We start from the raw sequence: 20,408 nt of genomic DNA, 5'->3' as shown, positions 1-20,408 counted from the left end.
ATACTTTATTTTCCTTATGCTGTTTTTTTGATGTGCACAGTGTTTTTAACTTGTGCCTCTGCATTTTCAAAGAGTTTCTTGATTAGGGCTGTTGCAATTACCATTAACCTCAAGTTCAAATTTGGCTTCTACGGTTAAAAGTGCCTTTCACTTAAGTGTAATGCTTGCTCTTGTCATAAAATGTGTAGCTTGGATGATTTTATTATTTTTATATCAGTTCTACGTAATAGAATATGCAGCCTGTGATGCTACATACAACGAAATTGTCACAATTGAGCGTTTGAGATCTGTGAACCCCAATAAACCTGCAACAAAAGATACTTTTCATAAAATCAAACTGGCAGTTCCAGAAGATTTAAGGCAAATGTAAGTACAAGCATTTCTTTATGATTTGTTTCAAAATGTGGGTAATTTCTTGAGCCTGAGACAAGAAGGAATAAAAATGCTTTTTACTCCTTTTAAAATTTTAATATAAGAACATAGAAAATACAGATGTGGACATGCTCATACTTCAGAAATAGAGAAGATTTTTGAAATGCAGTTTAGTCCTGTAGGAGGAAATAATTTCTTCAAGGTTTTAAGGTCCGTGTGCAGTGCAGATTAGGATTTCTATTCTCACAGCTGTTCAGTTATGTGCAGAGATTTATCTGAATCCATTCTTTGTCAATAATTAAGTGGTCACTCTTCCACTGATAATTTGACAATCTGCAAGTTGGTATTTAATGACAAAAGAAAACACTGCCTTATATTGTAGGTGTTTTGATAGTGGCTGTGGGAATAGTTGTGCAGTGATCAAACCTCCTATGGTAGTTTTCCTCTAGAACACAGACATGTTGTTCTCATGTAAATACAGCTCTAAAACTCGGATTAATACTGACTCCCCTTTTTTAGCTTCAGGTCACTTTCTGCTCTTTTGAGATGCCCTTATAAGAGTAAGCTATAAATTTAAGTCAAACTAAGAATTTCTGAAGTTAATGTTATAATGCGCAAGTTCACTAAGTAGTGAATGGACGGAAAAAGCCTGCAGAAGCAAAATACAGCATGAGATGAGCATAAGGTCTTTATAATACTGCAGTGATTACAATCAAGTCACACATCATTCTGGTTCATGGTGTGCTTGAAATTTTAGACTTGCCGATTGTAAAGATGATAGTTTCTTAATTTGATAGCTTCTTAATTTAGTTTTACTTATCTTTTCATAGATGTATGTACAGAAAATATGTGAAATATTACTGATGTTGTTTGTGCAAACAGATGATGAAAGAAAAATGAGTAAAATGGATGATGACAGAATAACACTTGGCATTAAGAGAGAACATGGATATATTTATTTATTTACGTTAATAAATTAATCTTTTTGTCTGTGAACCATAAATGCAGCAGTTATTGTTTTTAACTTCGTAGCGTTCTTATTCCTAGGTGTGCCAAAGAATCTGCGCATAAGGACTTCAAAAAGGCAGTTGGAGCTTTTTCTGTATCATATGATTCTGAAAACCACCAGCTTATTATTTTGGTAAGTATGAACATCTAACCACACCATTGGCAGTGGTTTGTTTAAAAGTTTCATGTGTAAACCGCTTATTTTCTCTTAATAATTTAGTCAATCAATGATGTAACAACGAAGCGGGCAAATATGCTGATTGATATGCACTTTCGAAGTCTTCGTACTAAGTTATCCCTGATCTTGAGAAATGAAGAAGCTAGCAAGCAGCTCGAGGTATGTTGTTTGTTTTCCATGAAGTGATTTGGGTAAAAGAAATGAAAAAAATACTTGTGCATTTGTTAGCCAGTAAGACTTATGGTGGGGTGAAAGTAATTATTATGTAATGCAGATAGAGATGTAACTTAACAAAATTGTTTACTATTAAAGGGCCTGTTTGTGCAAAACTTTTTTTTCTAATCCAATCCCATTTTATTCAGCAGGATTTTATGATATTAAATACAATTATACACACTTGCACATATGTTTCTTTGGTAGTTTGAAGCATAAAATAATTAGCTATTTTTGCATGAAATAGTGCTGTATAGCTTTGAATTACTGTTTTTAGAAGTAGATGGGAGTGAATATGGCGTGATACTGAGATGGACCTGAACTGGATCTCGCAAAGCAGCAAAGCAAAAATGGGGGTTGGAGGGGGAGGAGACTGATGTTGGTGGGATGTATGCAGGGATGGGTTAGTCTATAGATAAAATGTTAAGAAATCGTCTTACAGCAGATAGTTTCTGATATTCCTGTGACTGCAGAGTGGGTGTTGACTGGCAAGAAGCTTGACTCATACTTGTCCATGGAAGGAAAAGAAAGAGTAGGCTAGGAAATAAGGGGATCTTTAGATAGTAGAATTAACATCTCTTCATGGCTTTTCTCCTATCTGCATATCAGAAAAAAATAGCAATGTTTTTTGAAAACTTATTAGATTCACTGTCAAGATCTAGAAGTACCACTTGAGCTACTGTGTTCAGTTTTACATGGATGTATACCAGCTCTGTCACTTTAGAGCCAGGTTTCGTTCCACCACCACCACTCCATGGATTACATCTGTGTGGGTTTAACTTTTAGAACTGGCATGTGGTGTGTTAGTTGGGCCTCTTGTATTCTGTAAGCGTGTTCACTGTTACAAGAAGTTCTCTTCTGTTTGTTTAGTCTCTTGATATCAGTATTGCGGAGCTGTAATGCAAGTTTGAGTCTTGATTTTTCTCAAGACCAGTTTCTTCACGTTGGTGTTCTTTCTTAGGCACCCCACTGCAGCTCTTCAGTAATCAGTTCTTCTCTGTCTTCCTGCAGAACTGACAATTGTGTGGGCAGTTTACCTCTTGAAGTGCAAAGTATTATTTTGGAGGTGGGAAGAACAACAGGCTCTTTAGAGCTAATTCTTTTTACATGCCCCCACAAATGCATGCACCAACAGCTGTTGTCATTGATTCCTTCCCCAAGCTAATCTTGGGTTCTTGCTGTCATTGTAAGGCTGAACCTTTTTCCTGCTGTGAAGAACTCAAGAACTTGATTTGGTTCTCACTAGAAAACTGTTATTGGGCTTTAGTTTATACCTGAGCAGTACTTAAGTGAAGGTTGTTGTGAGATAAATATATATGGTTATAATTTGCATATAGTAAGTCATACTCATGATTTGTTGACGTTAGCATACAAACAGACTGCACACCTACATTTACTGAAGAAATATTTAGTGAACACTTTGAGCTTCACTGCATTATTATTACTGATGTTTGATTGTTTCCATCAAAAACTCTTTTCTGTGTCTTATACTCTCTGAACTTTAAATATCTGCCACTTTTTTCTTCTAGCAGGTTTACCTTTCCTGATTTCTGAGTCATAATCATTAGACCGGCTTCTTTTTGTGTGTTGTTTTTTTTCTTTTTTGTATCTTGTACCTTCTTTTTTTGCACGTTGTCTTCTTGACTTGCATGCTTTTACTTCTCAAATGTGGCTTTTAGAGCATCAAGTAAAATTTTTTGTGCATTCTTTCCCAGTAGATGTGGCTTAGTTTTTCTTTTTACATACTATAACACCTGCATTTACAAGTGAACTTTGGCATCCTGGTTTGTGTTTTAGTCTAATTTCTTACTAATTTATTTGAGGGGAGTAGAATACAGCATTTCCTATGCTTAATTAAAAATACATCTTCTCATAATTTACAGACGAGCTAATGATCTTTTAGTACAAGCTATATAGCTACAGTATAATGGTCATAGCTAAGGTCCCCGGTGATCTAGCTTCATCTTTTCTGCGTATTGTAGATAGTTCTATTAACAATTGATCATTGATTGAATCGTCCTGTTCAGTGATCTATAACAAATGTCAGCTAGTAAATTGACATTTGGATTATCTGTTCAACTGTACATCTGTGAATGATTAAAATGTTTGGTCTCTGAGTTTTCTGTAATTTAATTAATAAAGTGCTTGATAGAGCTCCCCAAGCGCGTGAAGTTTTTCATGACACTATTTATACCACTATCATCTGTAGCCAGTTCTCTGATGGTGGTGTATCACAGGATATTTGCCAACAGCTTTAGGCAGGAGCAGATCAGATAGCAATAGTAGTTTAGCTGGGACAGCGGAGGGCTTACTGTGGGCAGTTTCTTGATGTTTCCTCAGCCTCTGTAGGGTCCCGTATTGCTGAAGCTAAACTGCTGATTTAAACTGTTCTTGTGTGTATATCTTCACAGTAGTTACAGCTTTGATGGCAGTACAGAAAGGTGTAGGATTATGTATCTGGGTTCTGGAAAGATTATATACAGTTTTATATTTTTCTCCCTTGAAAAACTCTTTCCATTTTACTCAATAGATTGTCACAGCAGGACACTCTTCATCTTCCCTCAGTGCATTAAACTTTTGTTGCTTTACTGTGTTATGTTATACTTGGGCATTTGTGGACAGTGTCCATGGTTTTATGTAGGAATTTTAATTGCTGTGGCAATTAAATAATGACTCTTTTTATGCACTTTGTATTTGCTCTTCTGTGTACATTTAAGTACCATAACTTCCTTTAAATGCATGACAACTTCATTATAATAAACAATATATTTTGTTCTGTATATTTATATCTTATTGACTTCTCTCTCTGTTTTTTAAGCTTGGTTACGCTGATAACTAAGTGATCTTCCTGCTTCATATAGCACAAGCATCCTTTAAGAAAACTAGCTGTTTTTTGAAAGGATGAAGAGGCCATGTAGGAGAAGCTTATTGGTCATTGTTTCAGTCTTTTTAAACGTGTAGGTTTTGTGAAAAAAAATGTTTCCACTTATCTTTAACAGTTTCCCCAGTTGCTTGACAGGTTGTGAACTGCATGCAGTTCAACATTTCCAAGTTGTTTTTCCTTGTACTCATGAGGTTCGTTCATGCTAATAATCTGTGTTGGGTTGTCTTGCATAGGCACGGATTCTTTATTTTATTTTTTTTTAAGTGCAGTAGATAACCATAGGTACAGTTTCTATATAACTCTTGTCCAGTGATTGTTATTGCTGTTTCCCCCTACGTGTTGAAATAGGTGCACTTGTTTTTTTTCTCCAAGATCATAAGGTTTGCTTGAATAATCAACACAGCTGGTATTTTACTAAGCTACACAATTGCCGTTTTACCTAGTTACCTAGTAACACTTGATATTTTGTTGTAATTAAGAATATAGAGGTGTCAGTAAACCTAGAGGCTAGTCTTATGCTAATATATTAGAGTTGATATTAGGATTTCTGAAGACAACTCTTCAGTGGTTTTTAAAGTGAAAGTGTGAGCATTAAAAAGATGGATTTAAATTAAAATTAGGTGAAATAAGATTGAAGAATCACCTCTAAATTTATGTTGATTTCTCTTTCTGGTGTACTGAAAAGCCAACATGATATTTTTCTTCAGAGTTCTAGGCAACTTGCATCACGATTTCATGAGCAGTTTGTTGTACGTGAAGATCTAATGGGTTTGGCCATTGGCACTCATGGTGCTAATATTCAGCAAGCCAGGAAAGTCCCTGGAGTGACTGCTATTGATCTTGATGAAGATACTTGCACATTCCATATTTACGGAGAGGTAAGTTCTCTTTTTCAGCCTTCAAATAAAAAAGAAACAACTTGAGAAAACAGGTCTCACTTCTGTCATATGTCTGTATTTTAGGATCAAGATGCAGTGAAAAAGGCAAGAAGTTACCTTGAATTTGCTGAAGATGTCATACAAGTCCCAAGAAATTTAGTAGGTATGTCAGTTCTGTGTGGAATAATTCCTTGTGAGAATAAGTTTTTACTTTTACAAAGGTGTCAATGTAAAAGCTTAAAGAATCATTTTGTGGAAAAGTCCCAGGGAGCATAAATTTTTGGGGGTTAGGGCTTTTTTGTTCTGTTTTCCATTCCATGCAGAAATTTTACAGACACATTTACCTTCAGCACATTGAAGAAATTACCTCCAAGTTTGTAGCTCAGGGGTATCTTAAAACTAAAAGCAATGTGCTGGTGTTTAAATAGCAAATAGAATAGATTACAGATTGAGCCAACGAATTAAATCACTTCTTCTAAAGATGTCCAGAGACTAGTTGAGCTATACAACAGATGAGTCTTCAGTCTCATGTTTTCCTAGTATATTTTTAATAATTTCTTCATATTTGTCTCTCTTTTCCTATCTGTTTATATCTGAAATAGTTTGTTTAGAAGCAGCACTCTGGGATAAACTGAACACCTAGTTAAGGTACCTGATGGGCAAGAAAATAGCCCAGAGACAATCTAATAGATTTCCATTATCAGACACCCTAAAAAAAAAAAAGCCCTCAAGAACACATGCAGCTCCTGTGTGTGTGAGGGGGAATCTTCTACTTGGCTTTTCATGCTACAAAGCAGTATATGTGTGTGTATATATATATACACACATGGCTTAATTCAGGAGATAAAAAAAAGAGCAGGGCAAATAACTCTAGAAGCAAATAAAATCTTGACAGTCTGTAATATGAAAGCTGGTACTGAAGTGGTGTGCAATTCTGCACTGGGACAAGTACTTAAAATGTGGCACCTCAGCTCTCCCTTCCCCACTCCCTCCTGATTCTACTTGTGATACACTCCCATTATTTTCTTAACTTGAGGTTCTAATTTGTTTGATTTATGTTTAATCTGGCAATTCTGTTTCTGGCAATTTTTAATCCTATTCTGCTTCTTGGCCAAGATCCTTTAGAATGTAAAATTGGCTGAACTGTATGTTTTATACAAAATAAGCTATATTTGATAATTTTTTTTTTCAAATTTCTCATTTGCCAGAAAATAATTTATTTAGCTTTGAACAATAGGAACAATGTCCCACATTATTAAAAGTGGATTTCAGTTTGCTCCTCGTGGAATAATTGTATCAGCAAAACAATCTATTATACGCTCAGTAGTTTTTGCACATCACTAAAGACCAGGCTGTGGAAAAGGTACATCGCAAGTTCTCCAGAAGTATTTTTAAAAAAGCAAAAAAAAAGAAAAGTCCTTTTCTGTTACATGCAGAAAAGATATTTTACATTGCTCTTTTAAGCTTTTCTTTGATACTGTGATTGAAGGATATGGCCTTTGCTCATTACCACCCAAGCTGCTCAGTTTTCCTGTCAGTTTCCAGACAGCAAGTTATCTTGCTTAGGCTGGAGACAACTGAAGTTGTCACTTTCATTGTCTCAAATTAGAATGTCTGGTTCCTAAGATAGATGTATGCATTACTGGCATTAGAGTATAATTTATTTCTATTTTTGATTTTTTAATTAATCATAAACTATTTTCAAATATATCTGAAAGAGCTCTGTTTCAGAGAAGAGAATTTCGTATTTGGCTCAAGCAGTGTCTTCGGTAGTATCAGCAAGCGTTATTAACTGAAACTTTCGTGAACGAACAAGGAGTTTTGTTCTCTACTCAAAAAGTAGAGAGACCATTGTAAAAAGGTCTTCTTGGTTGGTTGGGTTTTTTTCCAAATGCAACCAGCAATATTTATTTGTAAAACACTGAAGTTATTTTAAACCTGTCAAAGAAAAGCCAAATAACCATGCAAGATGCTGAATATTTCTGTTATCAAGATGTGCAATTTCAAATAATTTTGATTTTTCAAAGTAAGGCATTTGTGATTGAGTTTCCTTACTTCTTCTATAGGAGCTTTGAAAAAGTAGGAAACTGTACTTAGTAACAAACTTACCAGTGAAGTACCTCTCTTTGTGTGGTTGCTTTGCAATGTTGCCAAAGTTAATATCCCAAGCTTACTTGGAAATTTTAGTTAGTGGAGTGTTAACTAAATCTTAACTATTAAGTCTTTTTTTATAAGTTCTTACATTGGTACTAGATGCTTTTGTTTAATTTTAGTAATACTCTAGGGTTTGAGGGGAAAACCCTAAAGGTGCAATGTTCTGTATGTTCTTTTTGTAGGGAAAGTAATAGGAAAAAACGGAAAACTGATTCAGGAGATAGTGGACAAATCTGGTGTTGTAAGAGTGAGAATTGAGGCTGAAAATGATAAAAATATTCCACAAGAAGAGGTACGTTTTCAGTCAATATGTTTTCTGTATATGTTAATTGGTGGATGTATTCTGCCCAGTGATAAAATAAATTCTTCCTTGTATCTTCACACTAGTTAGGTAATTCTTGATTAACGTGTGTTTCTCTGTAATCTTTATTTCCCTATTAATGCTGAGGGATGTAATTATGTAAATTTGGCTTATGTGTGTTTGAAATATGCTTTGTGAAATTTTGTGTTGATGCACATTCTTAGAGGTTTTATTTCTGTTAGAAGCAGTGACACAGCTTTCCTGGACTTCTTAAGCCATAAATCAGTATATGTGAAACGTAGTATTTTCTTCCATTAATTTGCTTTGAGTTTGATCTCTTAGGATTTTATCTGGTTTAAATATTTGTTAGTAGTTTCTTATATTGTAATAAAAATCTTACGCTTTATACATAAATCTCTTCTTAAAATATCGCCTAAATTCACAATAGATTGTAAATTGTAACCCGAAGAAAAACCAAGCATCAACTGTGGTACTCCAGGCTTGTACAGAAAGGCTGTCAGGCTTGTAAAAGGCCTTACTGAAGTCTTGAACTTTGTAATTTGAGGCAATTTCATGTGGGGCTATGCTGAGGAGAAAGACTGTAGGCTTGCAAGAAATGCTTCAAGCATAAAGCTTTTAACAGCTCAATGCAAAAAGATTCCCTGTAGTTTCAAATGTGAAATGATCTTAAAACTGACCTGTCTTCAATTTACCTGGAAGTCTAAATATGTACCAGGTAAGGAACCTTTGCTGCTTTGAATAAGAAAAGAAAAGCACTTCAGGAACCCTAATATTCTTGCTTGAGTAGTTATTTCATCTTTGGTATGATTTGTAAAACTTCTGTGGAAAACCCACAGTCAGATTTCCATCTTTTGGTAAGTGGGGTTAGGTAATTAAGAGATTTATTTATTTGGTTGGTTGTTTTGTTTGTTTTTTTTAAACTACTTTACTCCTTTGACTACTTTACCTTTTCAGATAGATGTCAATGTTTACATTTACTGGATTAGTTATATTTAATTTCTAATGATAAATTGTTACAGCATAACATTTTTGAACCAGCTTGAGCTTGAGGGTGCCATTATTGCTGCAGGCTAAAATTTCCAATATTTCTAATGTGTTGGCCTACAGAATTATAGAAAAGAGCAAGTAGTCATGGCTGCAGTTACTTTATCAGGCTTTCTTTCTCTTTATTCTGGCTTGGAAAAGCTTATTTTTTGTTCTTCAATCCAAAATGCAGTTTTTAAGGATTAATTTGAAAGCCTTTTTTACCTGCCAAGCTCAGCATTCATACTTCTCTGTTGCACCTGTGAATGCCAGTGTTAGCAGTGTCATTGCTTACACTGCTTCACTTGTTAGTTGTGTCATAGCAGGACCAACACAGAAATCTGAGATCAAGTCTTGGCAGGTAAGAGTTAGTTCTTGTGAACTTGTATTCCATATTTGAAATAAACATGCACTAATCTTCCCATGTGTGGACTTGTGTATTGCCACTCTTCTTTCAGCAAAGAACAGTAGTTCTATGTTAGGTTTTAATGCAGCATTGGGTTCTTAAGGCTGAGATGTTAGAATACTGCTTATAAAAATTTCAGGTGCAGTTTCAGAACTCCTGTATTTTATAACAGGATCTTTGGGCTTCTTATCTTTCTAAAATGAGATGGGTGATGTTTGTTATGGCATTATGTATTATTTTTATCTCTAAGTTTCTTATGCACGTAAGGTCTGCTCAGTATTTGCCACTGAAACTAAATTGAGGGTTGGTACTTTTGCTTTAAGGACAGAAATAAAGTTCAGTAAATAAGCACTTTAATGCCTTTGACTGAAGTTGATTGTCACTTTTGCTAGCTCTTTCTTTATAGTTGGCATTCCTATACCTAGAATCCGCTGCTAAAAGCAACAGTAAGCTGTTTCTTTAAATACCTTTCTAAGTGAGTTGTCTTGTGATCTTTTAATAATTGATGCTATGTGCTAGTTAATGCCAGTTTAGTAGAAATTTCATTGCTCCTTATCAGGTTGAATTAAATATTTAGGAAACTTAAAAACTCTGGATAATAAAACAGCTCAGTCAGAGATGCCTGTGGCTAAAGGCTTTCTGATGCTCATGAAAGGTAGTGTTAGTGTTTTAGTTTCTTAGGGTTAGGGGATTGTGTAGGATTTTTTTCCTTTTTATTTAATGCAAATGTCCAAGATTTAACAAAAGCTCTTTGTGTATGAAAGAAAAGAAAAACAAGCAAACAGAACCCCAAAAACAGAGACACGTTATGGACTTGCTGTTCTTAGGGAACTCCAGTATACTGTATCATTTTTTGTTTTAAGACATTTGTGTCTTGGATCACTTCACCAAACCTGCTTTGGAATGCTGTCTTCTAAAGGGTATGTGTACAGTGAAAATAAATGTTGTTGTTAGAGGTCATTATGAGATACCAAAACAAAATTTGAATTAATTCAGTAGGTGTAGCCAAGTTCTGGGTCTGCAGACCCATAGGTTTCAGTAGTTGAGTGTTTGAGACTTCCAGGTTGACTTCTGCAGTCCCCAGGGAAGCTTATACTGCCATGGTCAGGCTGCAGCTGGTACAAGACTTGGGTAGTATAAAGCTAATTCTTTTGTCTGTGTGGGCTGCAATCACACCTTTTAAATGCTGCATAGGAGTTTTGGTATGGAAATTATCCTCATATCTGCTAGAGTTTAGTTGGTTTCATCATTAAGAGGGGGCTGTTTAGGTACATTTCTTAGCCTGATTTGGCTGCCTAAGTTAGTCTTTAAATGTTTTATCTCCAAGGCATTAGAATTTCCACCCTTACATTTTTTAAGTATTTGCTGAATTGCTTAAACACAATGCTTGAAAGGTACAAGAAAGGTAAGTTAGCAATCATTAGCTCAAGTGCTAATTTTTGAAAATGTTTGTTTGCCTTTTACAAAATTATATTCTTAAGGATTGAGTTTTGTTTTATGCCACAGTGTTATTTTACTTTTTTAAAATATCAAAGGTTTCTTTTTGGATGTGTAGTCTAAAAGAACCTGATGTGAGAGTACAGATGTGATCATCAAAGGATGTAGCAATTTTGAAAGGAGGTATCAGTTCTGAAAGGAGGAAACCTGAAGTTGTTTGAATTGACTTTTACTTGCTTGGGGAAGTAAATGTTGACATTGTGATATATTCAGTCTAATTTTTTTTTACTAAATCAAAAGCTCTTTGTGTAGAGGGAATTAGTCTGCATGATCTAGTCAACATAAAAATTTAAATATACTGTAGCCTTATTTATTTTTTGATTTATATTTATACATGTTGTAAAAATTGTTTTCAAGTTTTTGATGCCTAATCAGTAACCATAGGACTACTGTTGTGTTTCAGGGCAAGGTACCATTTGTGTTTGTGGGAACAAAGGATAGTATCACTAATGCAACTGTTCTTCTGGATTATCATCTTAATTACTTAAAGGTGAGGAAAATGATGCTTATTTATTGAATTTTTTTCTATCAACACTATGATGCTTAAAATCTGTTCAGGCATCAAAGTCTGTTGGAAAAATTGGTGTTATAACAGGTTTTTGGTCTAAAAAGCCTTCTTGTAAAAGCTATTTTTTTATTAAAAGAAATGTTTTTCTGAAGGATGAGGGGAAAAGCAGTTTTTTCAGAATGTAAAGTAAAAAGGAATAACAAATAAAATCCATCTCAAAAATGCTGACAACTTTGTATACAGAGAATGGCCAGTCCCTTATGCAGAGCCAGTGGTGTTCTGTGCAGTTATCTTGTCATTCTAAAATCCTACACTTCTTTTTCTGCAGTTAATTGGTATTTCATACTTGATGTTTTGTAGGTAATTCAGTTGTGTTTGCTTCTTGACTCCTCAATTTCTCCATTAGTCTGCAGTGCTTGTTGCTTTTGTATTGGGAGAAAAATATATCCTATGTTATAGCTCATAGTCACTTTTGCTTATAGTTATTATGGTCAAGTGGTCAGTGTCTGATAGCAGGGCCAAAAGATAACAGTAGAGACTGCTTTGAGTTCACTTAATTAAATATATTCTTGGGTCTCTTTTGAAATCTCCAGACCATTCATAATTTGATTCATGTCCAGTCTTTGCAGTGGTTATCATTGAATCTTCTAGAATACCAATGTTCCTATACATAGCTAATAGAACTCAGTACAGGTATCAGAGGAGTTAGAGAAAGAAACAACTTTGGTTCCCTTACTTTACCTGGTCAGTAACTGTACCTTTTAATCCTGCTTGTGGAGCACTTGGATTTATCAGTATTTTGGAACAGAGTTATGGCTGCTCTGTAGCTATCAGGTAGCAGAGGCAGAGAAGGAACACCTAAAATCAAGTAGTAAATAATCAAGCTTCCAACCCAAACCATTCCCTTTCTTGTATGCTCACTATTATTTTGTATGGTATTTCTGGTTTAACTTATTTGCCTAAAATGAATACTTGCATGTAAGTTGGTACTTAAGTCTGTACTGACATGTGGGTGGAAAGTGCTTAACATCGCAGCAATTGTTTTTTAGATTCTTCAGTTCATTGTCAGTTAGGGTCACCTTCCTCTTAGTGCTGCTGCTTCTAAACTTTCTAAACAGAAGGGCACATACAGCAGTGTTAGTCAGTTTGTATGAACGCTAGAGGCTAGAGTCTTATCTTGAAGGAAGGAGAAAAATTAATACTAGGATAACAGCAAGAGACTTAAGGGGAATAGACTTTGGCCTGTTCAGAGATGTGCTTGGAAGAATCACGTGGGATGTACTCCTGGAAAGACAGGTCTAAGAGGGCTAGCTGGTATTTAAAGTTCCAGGTTCTAGAGTAGTCCGTCTTGATATGCAGGCAGTCACACCAAAGTAAAAGGAGACCTGCATGGATGAACAAGGCAAAATTCAAATATAAAAAGGAAATTTAATCCTGAAGTATAGTGAATTGCATCTCCTGAAAGCAGTTGATCTGAGTGCTCTTTCTTGATGCATCTATTTTAAACAAACCAAAACTTGCCAGCTATACCACAGGAAGAATTGTATTGGTAACAAACAAATTTGAACATTTGAAAGTTGTTCTGGTAAACAAATTATTCTCAAAGGTAAGTTAATATTTAAGAATTGAATAGATTATTGGTCACAGTGGTTAAGGGCTTTTTCTGAGAATTGCATCTCTGTATATTCAGATGATTAAATAGTGGCTGCACATGACTCGCTATGCTTGTGTTTGTGTAGGAAGTGGACCAGCTGCGTTTGGAAAGGTTGCAAATTGATGAGCAGCTTCGACAGATTGGAGCTACTTCTAGGCCACCACCAAATCGTACAGATAAGGAAAAAGGGTACATGACTGATGATGGTCCAGGACTGGGACGCGGTAGTCGACCTTACAGAAACAGAGGGCATAGCAGACGCGGTCCAGGCTATGCTTCAGGTAAGTAACTAGAAGCACACTTAGTTTTCAGAGTGGCCTGTTGGTCTTCTAATTTCTTTAAAAAGACTGGACTGGGAAACAGAGCTGTTAAAACAGAAATTCAGTTAATATTGAGCATTAATGTTTGTGGATTATAGAGAGCTTGATGCTGTAGAAAATATTCTGAAGTAAAATATAGTGCTTATATGTAATCTAAACTCATACTAAATTGAGTTTCTGTGTTTTTACTAGAAAAGCATCGTTGCCAAAATGTACTGTTCCTCTTTAAAACCTTAATTCATTAATAGTTTTTAGGACTGTGCTTCTTCAGAGCAGTCTTTTGCTTCAGTATCTGTAACATAGTTCAGATGGTGTTTGGCCTGACAGAAAGGCCTATATTATGAACTTGATAAGACAGTCTTGGCTTATGTTCTACGTAATACAAAATTGATGGTTTTGTGCTGAACCACTTCTACTATTTTTAGATGATTTGAGCTAATAACGGGGCTTGAGGGGCAGAACCGGGTGAAGAACCAGCTCTAATCTTTGAAAGTGATGTTAACTGGAAAAATTGTAATGGCCAATTTTTTTTTCTTATTATTTGATATATTTCTAGCATTCTGACTTTGTTCTCTGCTGTTGCATTGTGTGTTCCATAATGGAATTATTTTTCTTCTCTTAGAGGAGTTGCAGTGATGAGGGAGACACAACTTTCAGTTTTAGGAATAGGAAAGAATGTCTATCAGACTTAAAACGTTTTACTAGACTTATTACATTTGCATAGTAGATTCAATAATGTGTTGATAGACTGATAACACCAAGTATCTATAAATTTATGGCACACAATTATTTAAGCTTAAATACTCTTCTAACTTTTAAGTCTGTCTTGACTTTTTGAAGAGTCATGTGTGTTATACACATTTCTGTACTATATATGTTATAGAGGTTGGGAGGCAAAAAATCCCAGACCTGTTTCTTTTTTAAAAAAAGAAGAATTTTTTTTAATTATTTTTTTTTTAATTCTACTCTAGTGTTTTCATGCTAAGCTATACTGGCATGTTTGGAATTTTTTTTTTATCCTCTTGATAGGAACTAATTCTGAAGCATCAAATGCTTCTGAAACAGAATCTGATCACAGAGATGAACTTAGTGACTGGTCAGCAGCCCCAGCAGAAGAGGAGCGAGACAATTACCTTCGTAGAGGAGATGGGAGAAGACGTGGGGGTGGCGCAAGAGGACAAGGAGGAAGGGGTCGCGGAGGATTCAAAGGTAAATGTAGACTTAATTTTGTAAAAGAGGTAAGTGTTGGAATCCTCAACCAAACTCACTTCTGTCAGCCTTTCATTTTGTCATCTGCTCTAGTCTCCTAGTCATCCTGGTATCCCTTTCCTGAATTCTCTCCACTTTCAGTCTCTTAAATGGAATGTGTTATTTTAGATGTGTTGAATGTTAAGCAGAGGGGAATAATCCCTTCTTTTACCTGCTGTCTACACTCATACTAGCACAACCAATTAGTTGGGCAGCTGTCCTTGCTGCAAGAGTATGCTCGTGTCTTAAGCTTTTGTCCACCAGGACATCCTCTTCTGTGGGGACCTGCTGCATACACAGTTAGTCCATAGCTCATGCTGTTTACATGAGGTTATCCTGTTGAAGCTGTGGGACTTGGAGTTCATCTTTTAAGATAGTGAGTTTTCTGTCAGCCCATTCATTGTTTCTTGAGTTCCTTGTGATTAGCATCCCTGACCTTGAGTGTATCAAACTACTTCCCGTGGTTTGATGTCATCTGCAGAATTGCTGGGGAGGCGTTGCATTCCAGTGTCACTTCACAGATTGCACAAAGCCTCTCTTCTCTATATAGATGAATTCACATAATAGTCTACATCTTGACTCAGGTTTGGGCTGTACCATCGCATATGGAGGTGAAGGAATCAAATTCTAGTTTGTCAATGGATGTAGAAAAATATTTTATAGTCATTTATAGTTTTACACATTCAACTCTCCATAGTCTTACCATCTTCTATCTGAATTTTGTGCAGCAATGATTATATATAGATTGTAATTTGTGCTCAGTGGAAAGTTCCAGGCAAAAGTAAGATGGGAGAACTTAAATATAAGTTAAATATGTATGCTTTAAAATGATATTTCATTATATTTATTTGCTTACAATTTTTGTTTACAACTCTGCTTATTTCTTGAAATGTTTTTTTTTCAAAATTTGGGGTTTTTTTAGGATTTTTTGAAGAAAGGTAATGCAGAATCTAGAAAGTTCCTAAGCCATTAGAAAACTCTGAACATTTTAAATCTTTTAAGTTGAATGTGCTCTTCTCTCCTATAGTTAATCATTGTAAGAGGTGTTTTCTTCAGTCAGTAGACAGTCTCTTTTTTAAATGGTGATTTTAAACATTGATTTTGTCTACTTTGATTAACACCTGAGAACACTGTCTTTAGTGATTATTTGCCTATGTTTTAAGAACTGCTGTTATATGTTAAGAATATTTTATGTTCTTTAGCATGAAGATTTTGAAGTAATTCACTATTATGTTTTCATAAATTTTAAGTAAAAGAACATCATATATCCTGTCAATGGACTTAGTTGATTAAATCTTGCAGGAAACGATGAACAGTCACGAACAGATAACCGTCAGCGTAACTCAAGAGATGCGAAAGGGAGAACAGCAGATGGATCTCTTGAGGTAATTTTTCTCTTATTGGAACTTTGCACTGTTTAAAATTGTGTAAGTCGTATATTGATATTAGTATCTTCAAAGCCACGGGTGACATAGTAATCTCGTTTTTCCTTATTCCCTCATCAGATACACAAGAGTTCTGTGTCATTTTGTAGCAATACACAGGAATCTCAGTATATTGTATTGTGTAAAGATGCAGCTTCATAACAACTTAGCTGTCCCTTTGGATAGAAATCTGATTGCGAGCCCTAAGATTTTACTAACGAGCTTGATTTCAGTCTTTGTTCATACTAGCTTTTTGGTTTTAGCTTTTGTGTGTTGCTGTTGTATATTGCTGCCTGTCTACCTGAGGGAGGAGAATCCTTTATATATAAAGAGTATGTTGTAGACAAAATCTTCAGAGTAAGAAAGATTAAACTTTGGAAACTACCTTTACTACTAAATGAAATGCATTTGAAGGCTGTGCAATCTATAAAGTAAGTTAAGAATGCAGATCAAGAAGTTGTTCAAGTAATATATTGAAATAATTTATAACCTTAAATATTTTATAGCCTTTCCTAAAGATATTGCTACAAATTTTTCAAATAGATTTTATTGTGTGGAATTATTCAGGCTGATATTTTATATATTATATGGCAAGTTCCCCAAATGGTAACTCTTCTTGATTCAAGTTATAACATGCAGGCTTTCTACCATCTCTTACTGCATAGCATGAGTTAAGTTGGGAGGAAGAAATAATGAACAGCTGCAAGCTGCCACCTTCTCTGTGGTGTTCCAGTGGGAGATTGAGATGGCTCTTGGTTTGGTTTTAGAATGCCTGTCTAAGAAAGGAGGGATGGAAAAGTGGAAGAAGTGATCAAATGCTTAATTTTCCAAGTGGGAATGCTGAACTTGAAGGTGCAGTACCTGAATATGCATCTGAAATGCAGACAATTAACATGCCAAAAAAAAAAAATTATGGCACCACAACTTTTCTAGTTAAACAGCAATTAACTTACAAAGTTTGAAATAGACAGTGAAGAGACAGGAGAGTTGTGGTGCTGAAAAAAAAGCTTAAAGCACTTAACAAGTCAAGCCATTTTCTGTTGCTGAGATTGTATTCTGTAGGAAAATAAGTACTTGAGCATCATTGAAACATCACTGATTGAGTTGTAAAAACTTTTTAACGTTTCAGGGAATAACTGTACAAGCATAAAAATTAACTTTCAAAATGCTTTTTTTAAATTTTTAAGACTGCTTAAGGGCTGCAGAATTCTTTTTTGCTAGATTAAATGAAACTTATTTCCAGATTCAAAAGGTGGCTGAGATTTTTTTGAATAATAGTGTCATTTCAAGTTTTCTGTGTTAATTTTTTTTTAAAAAAATAGTTGTGTACAAAAAGTAGGTAGTTAAATTATTGAAAGTGAATTGATATTTCAAAGTTCCGTCTGCTATTAGTTCAAATTTGTCTTGCAAAAACACACTAGAAAAAAGATTTAGTTTCCCAGTCTAGGTTAATGGAAGGTTTTTTTATTTCTGGGTTTTTTTTAAGTCACAAGTATGTGGCATTTCTGAACAGAGAATTCACTCTCCATTTTAGCTGGATACATTTTACAAAGCCATAAGGGTGAGGTACTACTTGTGTCTACTGACTATTTGTTAAGTAGTGCTCCTCCCAGGCTACGAAGGTAGTGAATGCCTAAGGGGTGGATGAAAGGACGAGAATTCTTTATATAACTCTGAATTGTTCCAGATCAGAATTGACTGCAATAATGAAAGGAGTGTCCACACTAAAACATTACAGAATACCTCCAATGAAGGTAGCCGGCTGCGCACGGGTAAAGAACGTAATCAGAAGAAAGAGAAAGCGGACAGCGCAGATGGTCAACAGCCTCTCGTGAATGGAGTACCCTAAACTGCATAAATCTGAAGTCACATTTCCTCTACTGTTTCAGTAATTCCTTTTCCATGTTAGAGAAACTTGTTAGGCCAAAGACAAATAGTAGGCAAGATGGCGCAGGGCATGAAATGAACATATGTTCTCTGTTAGCCTTTTTTAACATCAACAGTATGCAGTTGTTTTCAGAATAAGAAGTTATTCAAATATTTGCATTAAAATATCTGAATTTCAGAAAAACGCTTTCAAGTACATATTACAGTTCAAACAATGGAAGATACTTTTTTGTTTGTTTTAAAAATACTGAGCTGTGCATTGGTAAACTTTCTGTTCAGTTGTACCATTTTAACACATCGGGTCAAATTCACTGCTCAATTTCAATTTTCAGAATAAATAGTGTTTGCAGTAATCAAATTGGCTTCTGTTTTCAATCTAACTTACAAGTTCTTCATGAAATGCTATGTCGTTTTATGTCCTGTGTCAGTTCACATTCTGGTCCACCTTTTTCAATATTTTAGTGGACTCTGAAATACGTGTGATGTAACAATTGTCATTTTCATTAGCAAAAAAAGTTGTATGATCTGTGCCTTTTTTATATCTTGGCAGGTAGGAATATTATATTTGGATGCAGAAATCAGGGAAGATGAGTTGGTAACACTAAATGTAAAATATATGTAGCAATCCTTGTCAGACATTAGTACTTTATAGACAAGTGCATGCTTTCCATAATTTTTTCCTTACATAAACATTGAGTTAGGCAGTTATAAGAATAGGATAATTATTTTGCACTGAAGATTTGGCAAATAGTGTTATTGAAAAAGGGGGTGTAATTTTTTTCTTTGTAGGCAGTACAGAAGCTTTTTTTAAAAAAAAAAATTGAAAAAAAAAAAAAACCTTTCCGTTGTGGAAAACTAAAAAACTCATTGTTACTGAGGGAACAAGTGTAATGTGTTCACAAACTAGTAATGTGTGCCTGCTATTTGGCCAGATGACCAGTTCAAAGCGCTGATATTTTTCATCCTCCCAAAATATTTTGAATTGCTTGTTTTAATTCAGGGACTATCTCAGGAGAGGTAGGAACAAAATCATGAGTGATGCCCTGGAAAATACAGATGTAGTAGTTGGAGATACTGGATGTAGAACAAAAATTCATCATATTTCAAGGTACAAGTTCTGAATTACCAGCCAGTTTGAAGGTGTCACAGAATTTGATCCGAAGTACAGTCGTACACCAGGGAAGTGTGGGAAGTAGTGGAAGAAGCTGTGCTTTCTTTTATTTCTGATTGCACATTAAACTTGCTGGGCAAAACTGTATAAGGACCTTCATTTTAATCCATTTTTCTTTGGATTACTCCAGAAGGAGAGCCACTATTTATGTACAGAATTGTACAAACTTGACCTTGCCTCTGATGTATTTTGTGAGTTTTGTTTCTTTGCTTTTTTCATTCTTTTTTTTTTTTTCCCTTGCATACAGGTGAGCATACTAAAAATGGCAACGAACTGCACATGATTTAACAAATATAAAAATGTCTTAAAAAGTATTGCCAAACATTAGTGTTAATTTCTAGTTATTTATTTTGGGAATGTATAGTATTTGAAAACAGAATTTGGTACCTTGCACACATCATCTGTAAGCTGTTTGGTTTAAAATACTGTAGATAATTAACCAAGGTAGACTGACCTTGTAATGTAACTGCTCTTGGGCAATATTCTCTGTACATATTAGCTACAACAGATTGGATTTTATGTTGACATTTGTTTGGTTATAGTGCAATATATTTTGTATGCAAGCAGTTTCAATAAAGTTTGATCTTCCTCTGCTAACTGATGTTGACGCAATCCTTATAAATGATTGCTTTTTAAAATCTCCAAGTAGATAGAAAGTATTTTTTTGTTTAGACTAAATGTAGCCGTTGTTTATTTACGCATTTTAGTAGTAGACTCCTAAAATATTAAGTTTTCAAAAATATGGCACATAATGCTCAAGAGAACACAATCCAACTATGAAATGGTACGGTACCTGTTGAGTTGTCACACTACATGCACTATATATCTCACATTCAGTGGTTGAGTTCACTAAGGTGCTAACTAGGTTAAAAGTGAAATGACTAAACTACAGTCTGACTAATTAGCTGCATTCCATTTTTCAAGTGCATTTTGGGATTATGACTTTCTCCAGTATTTGTGTGCTTGACATGTATCCCTTTCAATTCAAACTCCAGTGTTATTTAAATGTTATTAAATTTCAACAAATTAAACTGTGAATCTAAATGTACAATTTTATTTTGAAAAGTCATGTTGTTACGAAACGTGAAAGTGCAAGAAATGTCGGATGCTTGAGTTCAGGTCTGTCCTACTGGTAACTTATAAAGTATGGTCTAATGAATTAAAATTATTTTTAAAATAAAGTTCTTTAAAAGAGTGAGAGGTATTTGTGAATGACGCTGAAGCCTAAGTTCAATAGAGCTTAGCTCAAAGCCTGTGAATT

The 20,408-nt window shown here is 34.9% G+C and overlaps 1 protein-coding gene across 4 annotated transcripts in view; it reads left to right on the top strand.

Annotated features, from left to right (window-relative positions):
- FMR1 (fragile X messenger ribonucleoprotein 1) overlaps nt 1–18,334 on the top strand; it is a 28,790-nt gene extending 10,456 nt beyond the window's left edge. The window contains exons 5-15 of one of the 4 annotated variants that reach the window (XM_069868074.1): nt 218–366; nt 1,420–1,513; nt 1,601–1,717; nt 5,363–5,533; nt 5,618–5,696; nt 7,870–7,979; nt 11,339–11,425; nt 13,183–13,378; nt 14,483–14,626; nt 15,968–16,050; nt 17,777–18,334. In XM_069868074.1, coding sequence (XP_069724175.1) covers nt 218–366; nt 1,420–1,513; nt 1,601–1,717; nt 5,363–5,533; nt 5,618–5,696; nt 7,870–7,979; nt 11,339–11,425; nt 13,183–13,378; nt 14,483–14,626; nt 15,968–16,050; nt 17,777–17,938 — 1,392 coding nt within the window. In that variant the 3' untranslated portion in view covers nt 17,939–18,334. Of the gene's footprint in view, nt 1–217; nt 367–1,419; nt 1,514–1,600; nt 1,718–5,362; nt 5,534–5,617; nt 5,697–7,869; nt 7,980–11,338; nt 11,426–13,182; nt 13,379–14,446; nt 14,627–15,967; nt 16,051–17,776 lie in introns of all 4 variants that reach the window. The other 3 variants (XM_069868075.1, XM_069868073.1, XM_069868077.1) reach the window with 3 other exon arrangements.
- Nucleotides 18,335–20,408: the final 2,074 nt, after the last annotated feature.

The sequence above is a fragment of the Phaenicophaeus curvirostris genome, chromosome 13 (genome assembly GCF_032191515.1).
Source record: "Phaenicophaeus curvirostris isolate KB17595 chromosome 13, BPBGC_Pcur_1.0, whole genome shotgun sequence".
Lineage (NCBI taxonomy): Eukaryota > Metazoa > Chordata > Aves > Cuculiformes > Cuculidae > Phaenicophaeus > Phaenicophaeus curvirostris.
This window is presented reverse-complemented; position numbering and strand designations above follow the sequence as displayed.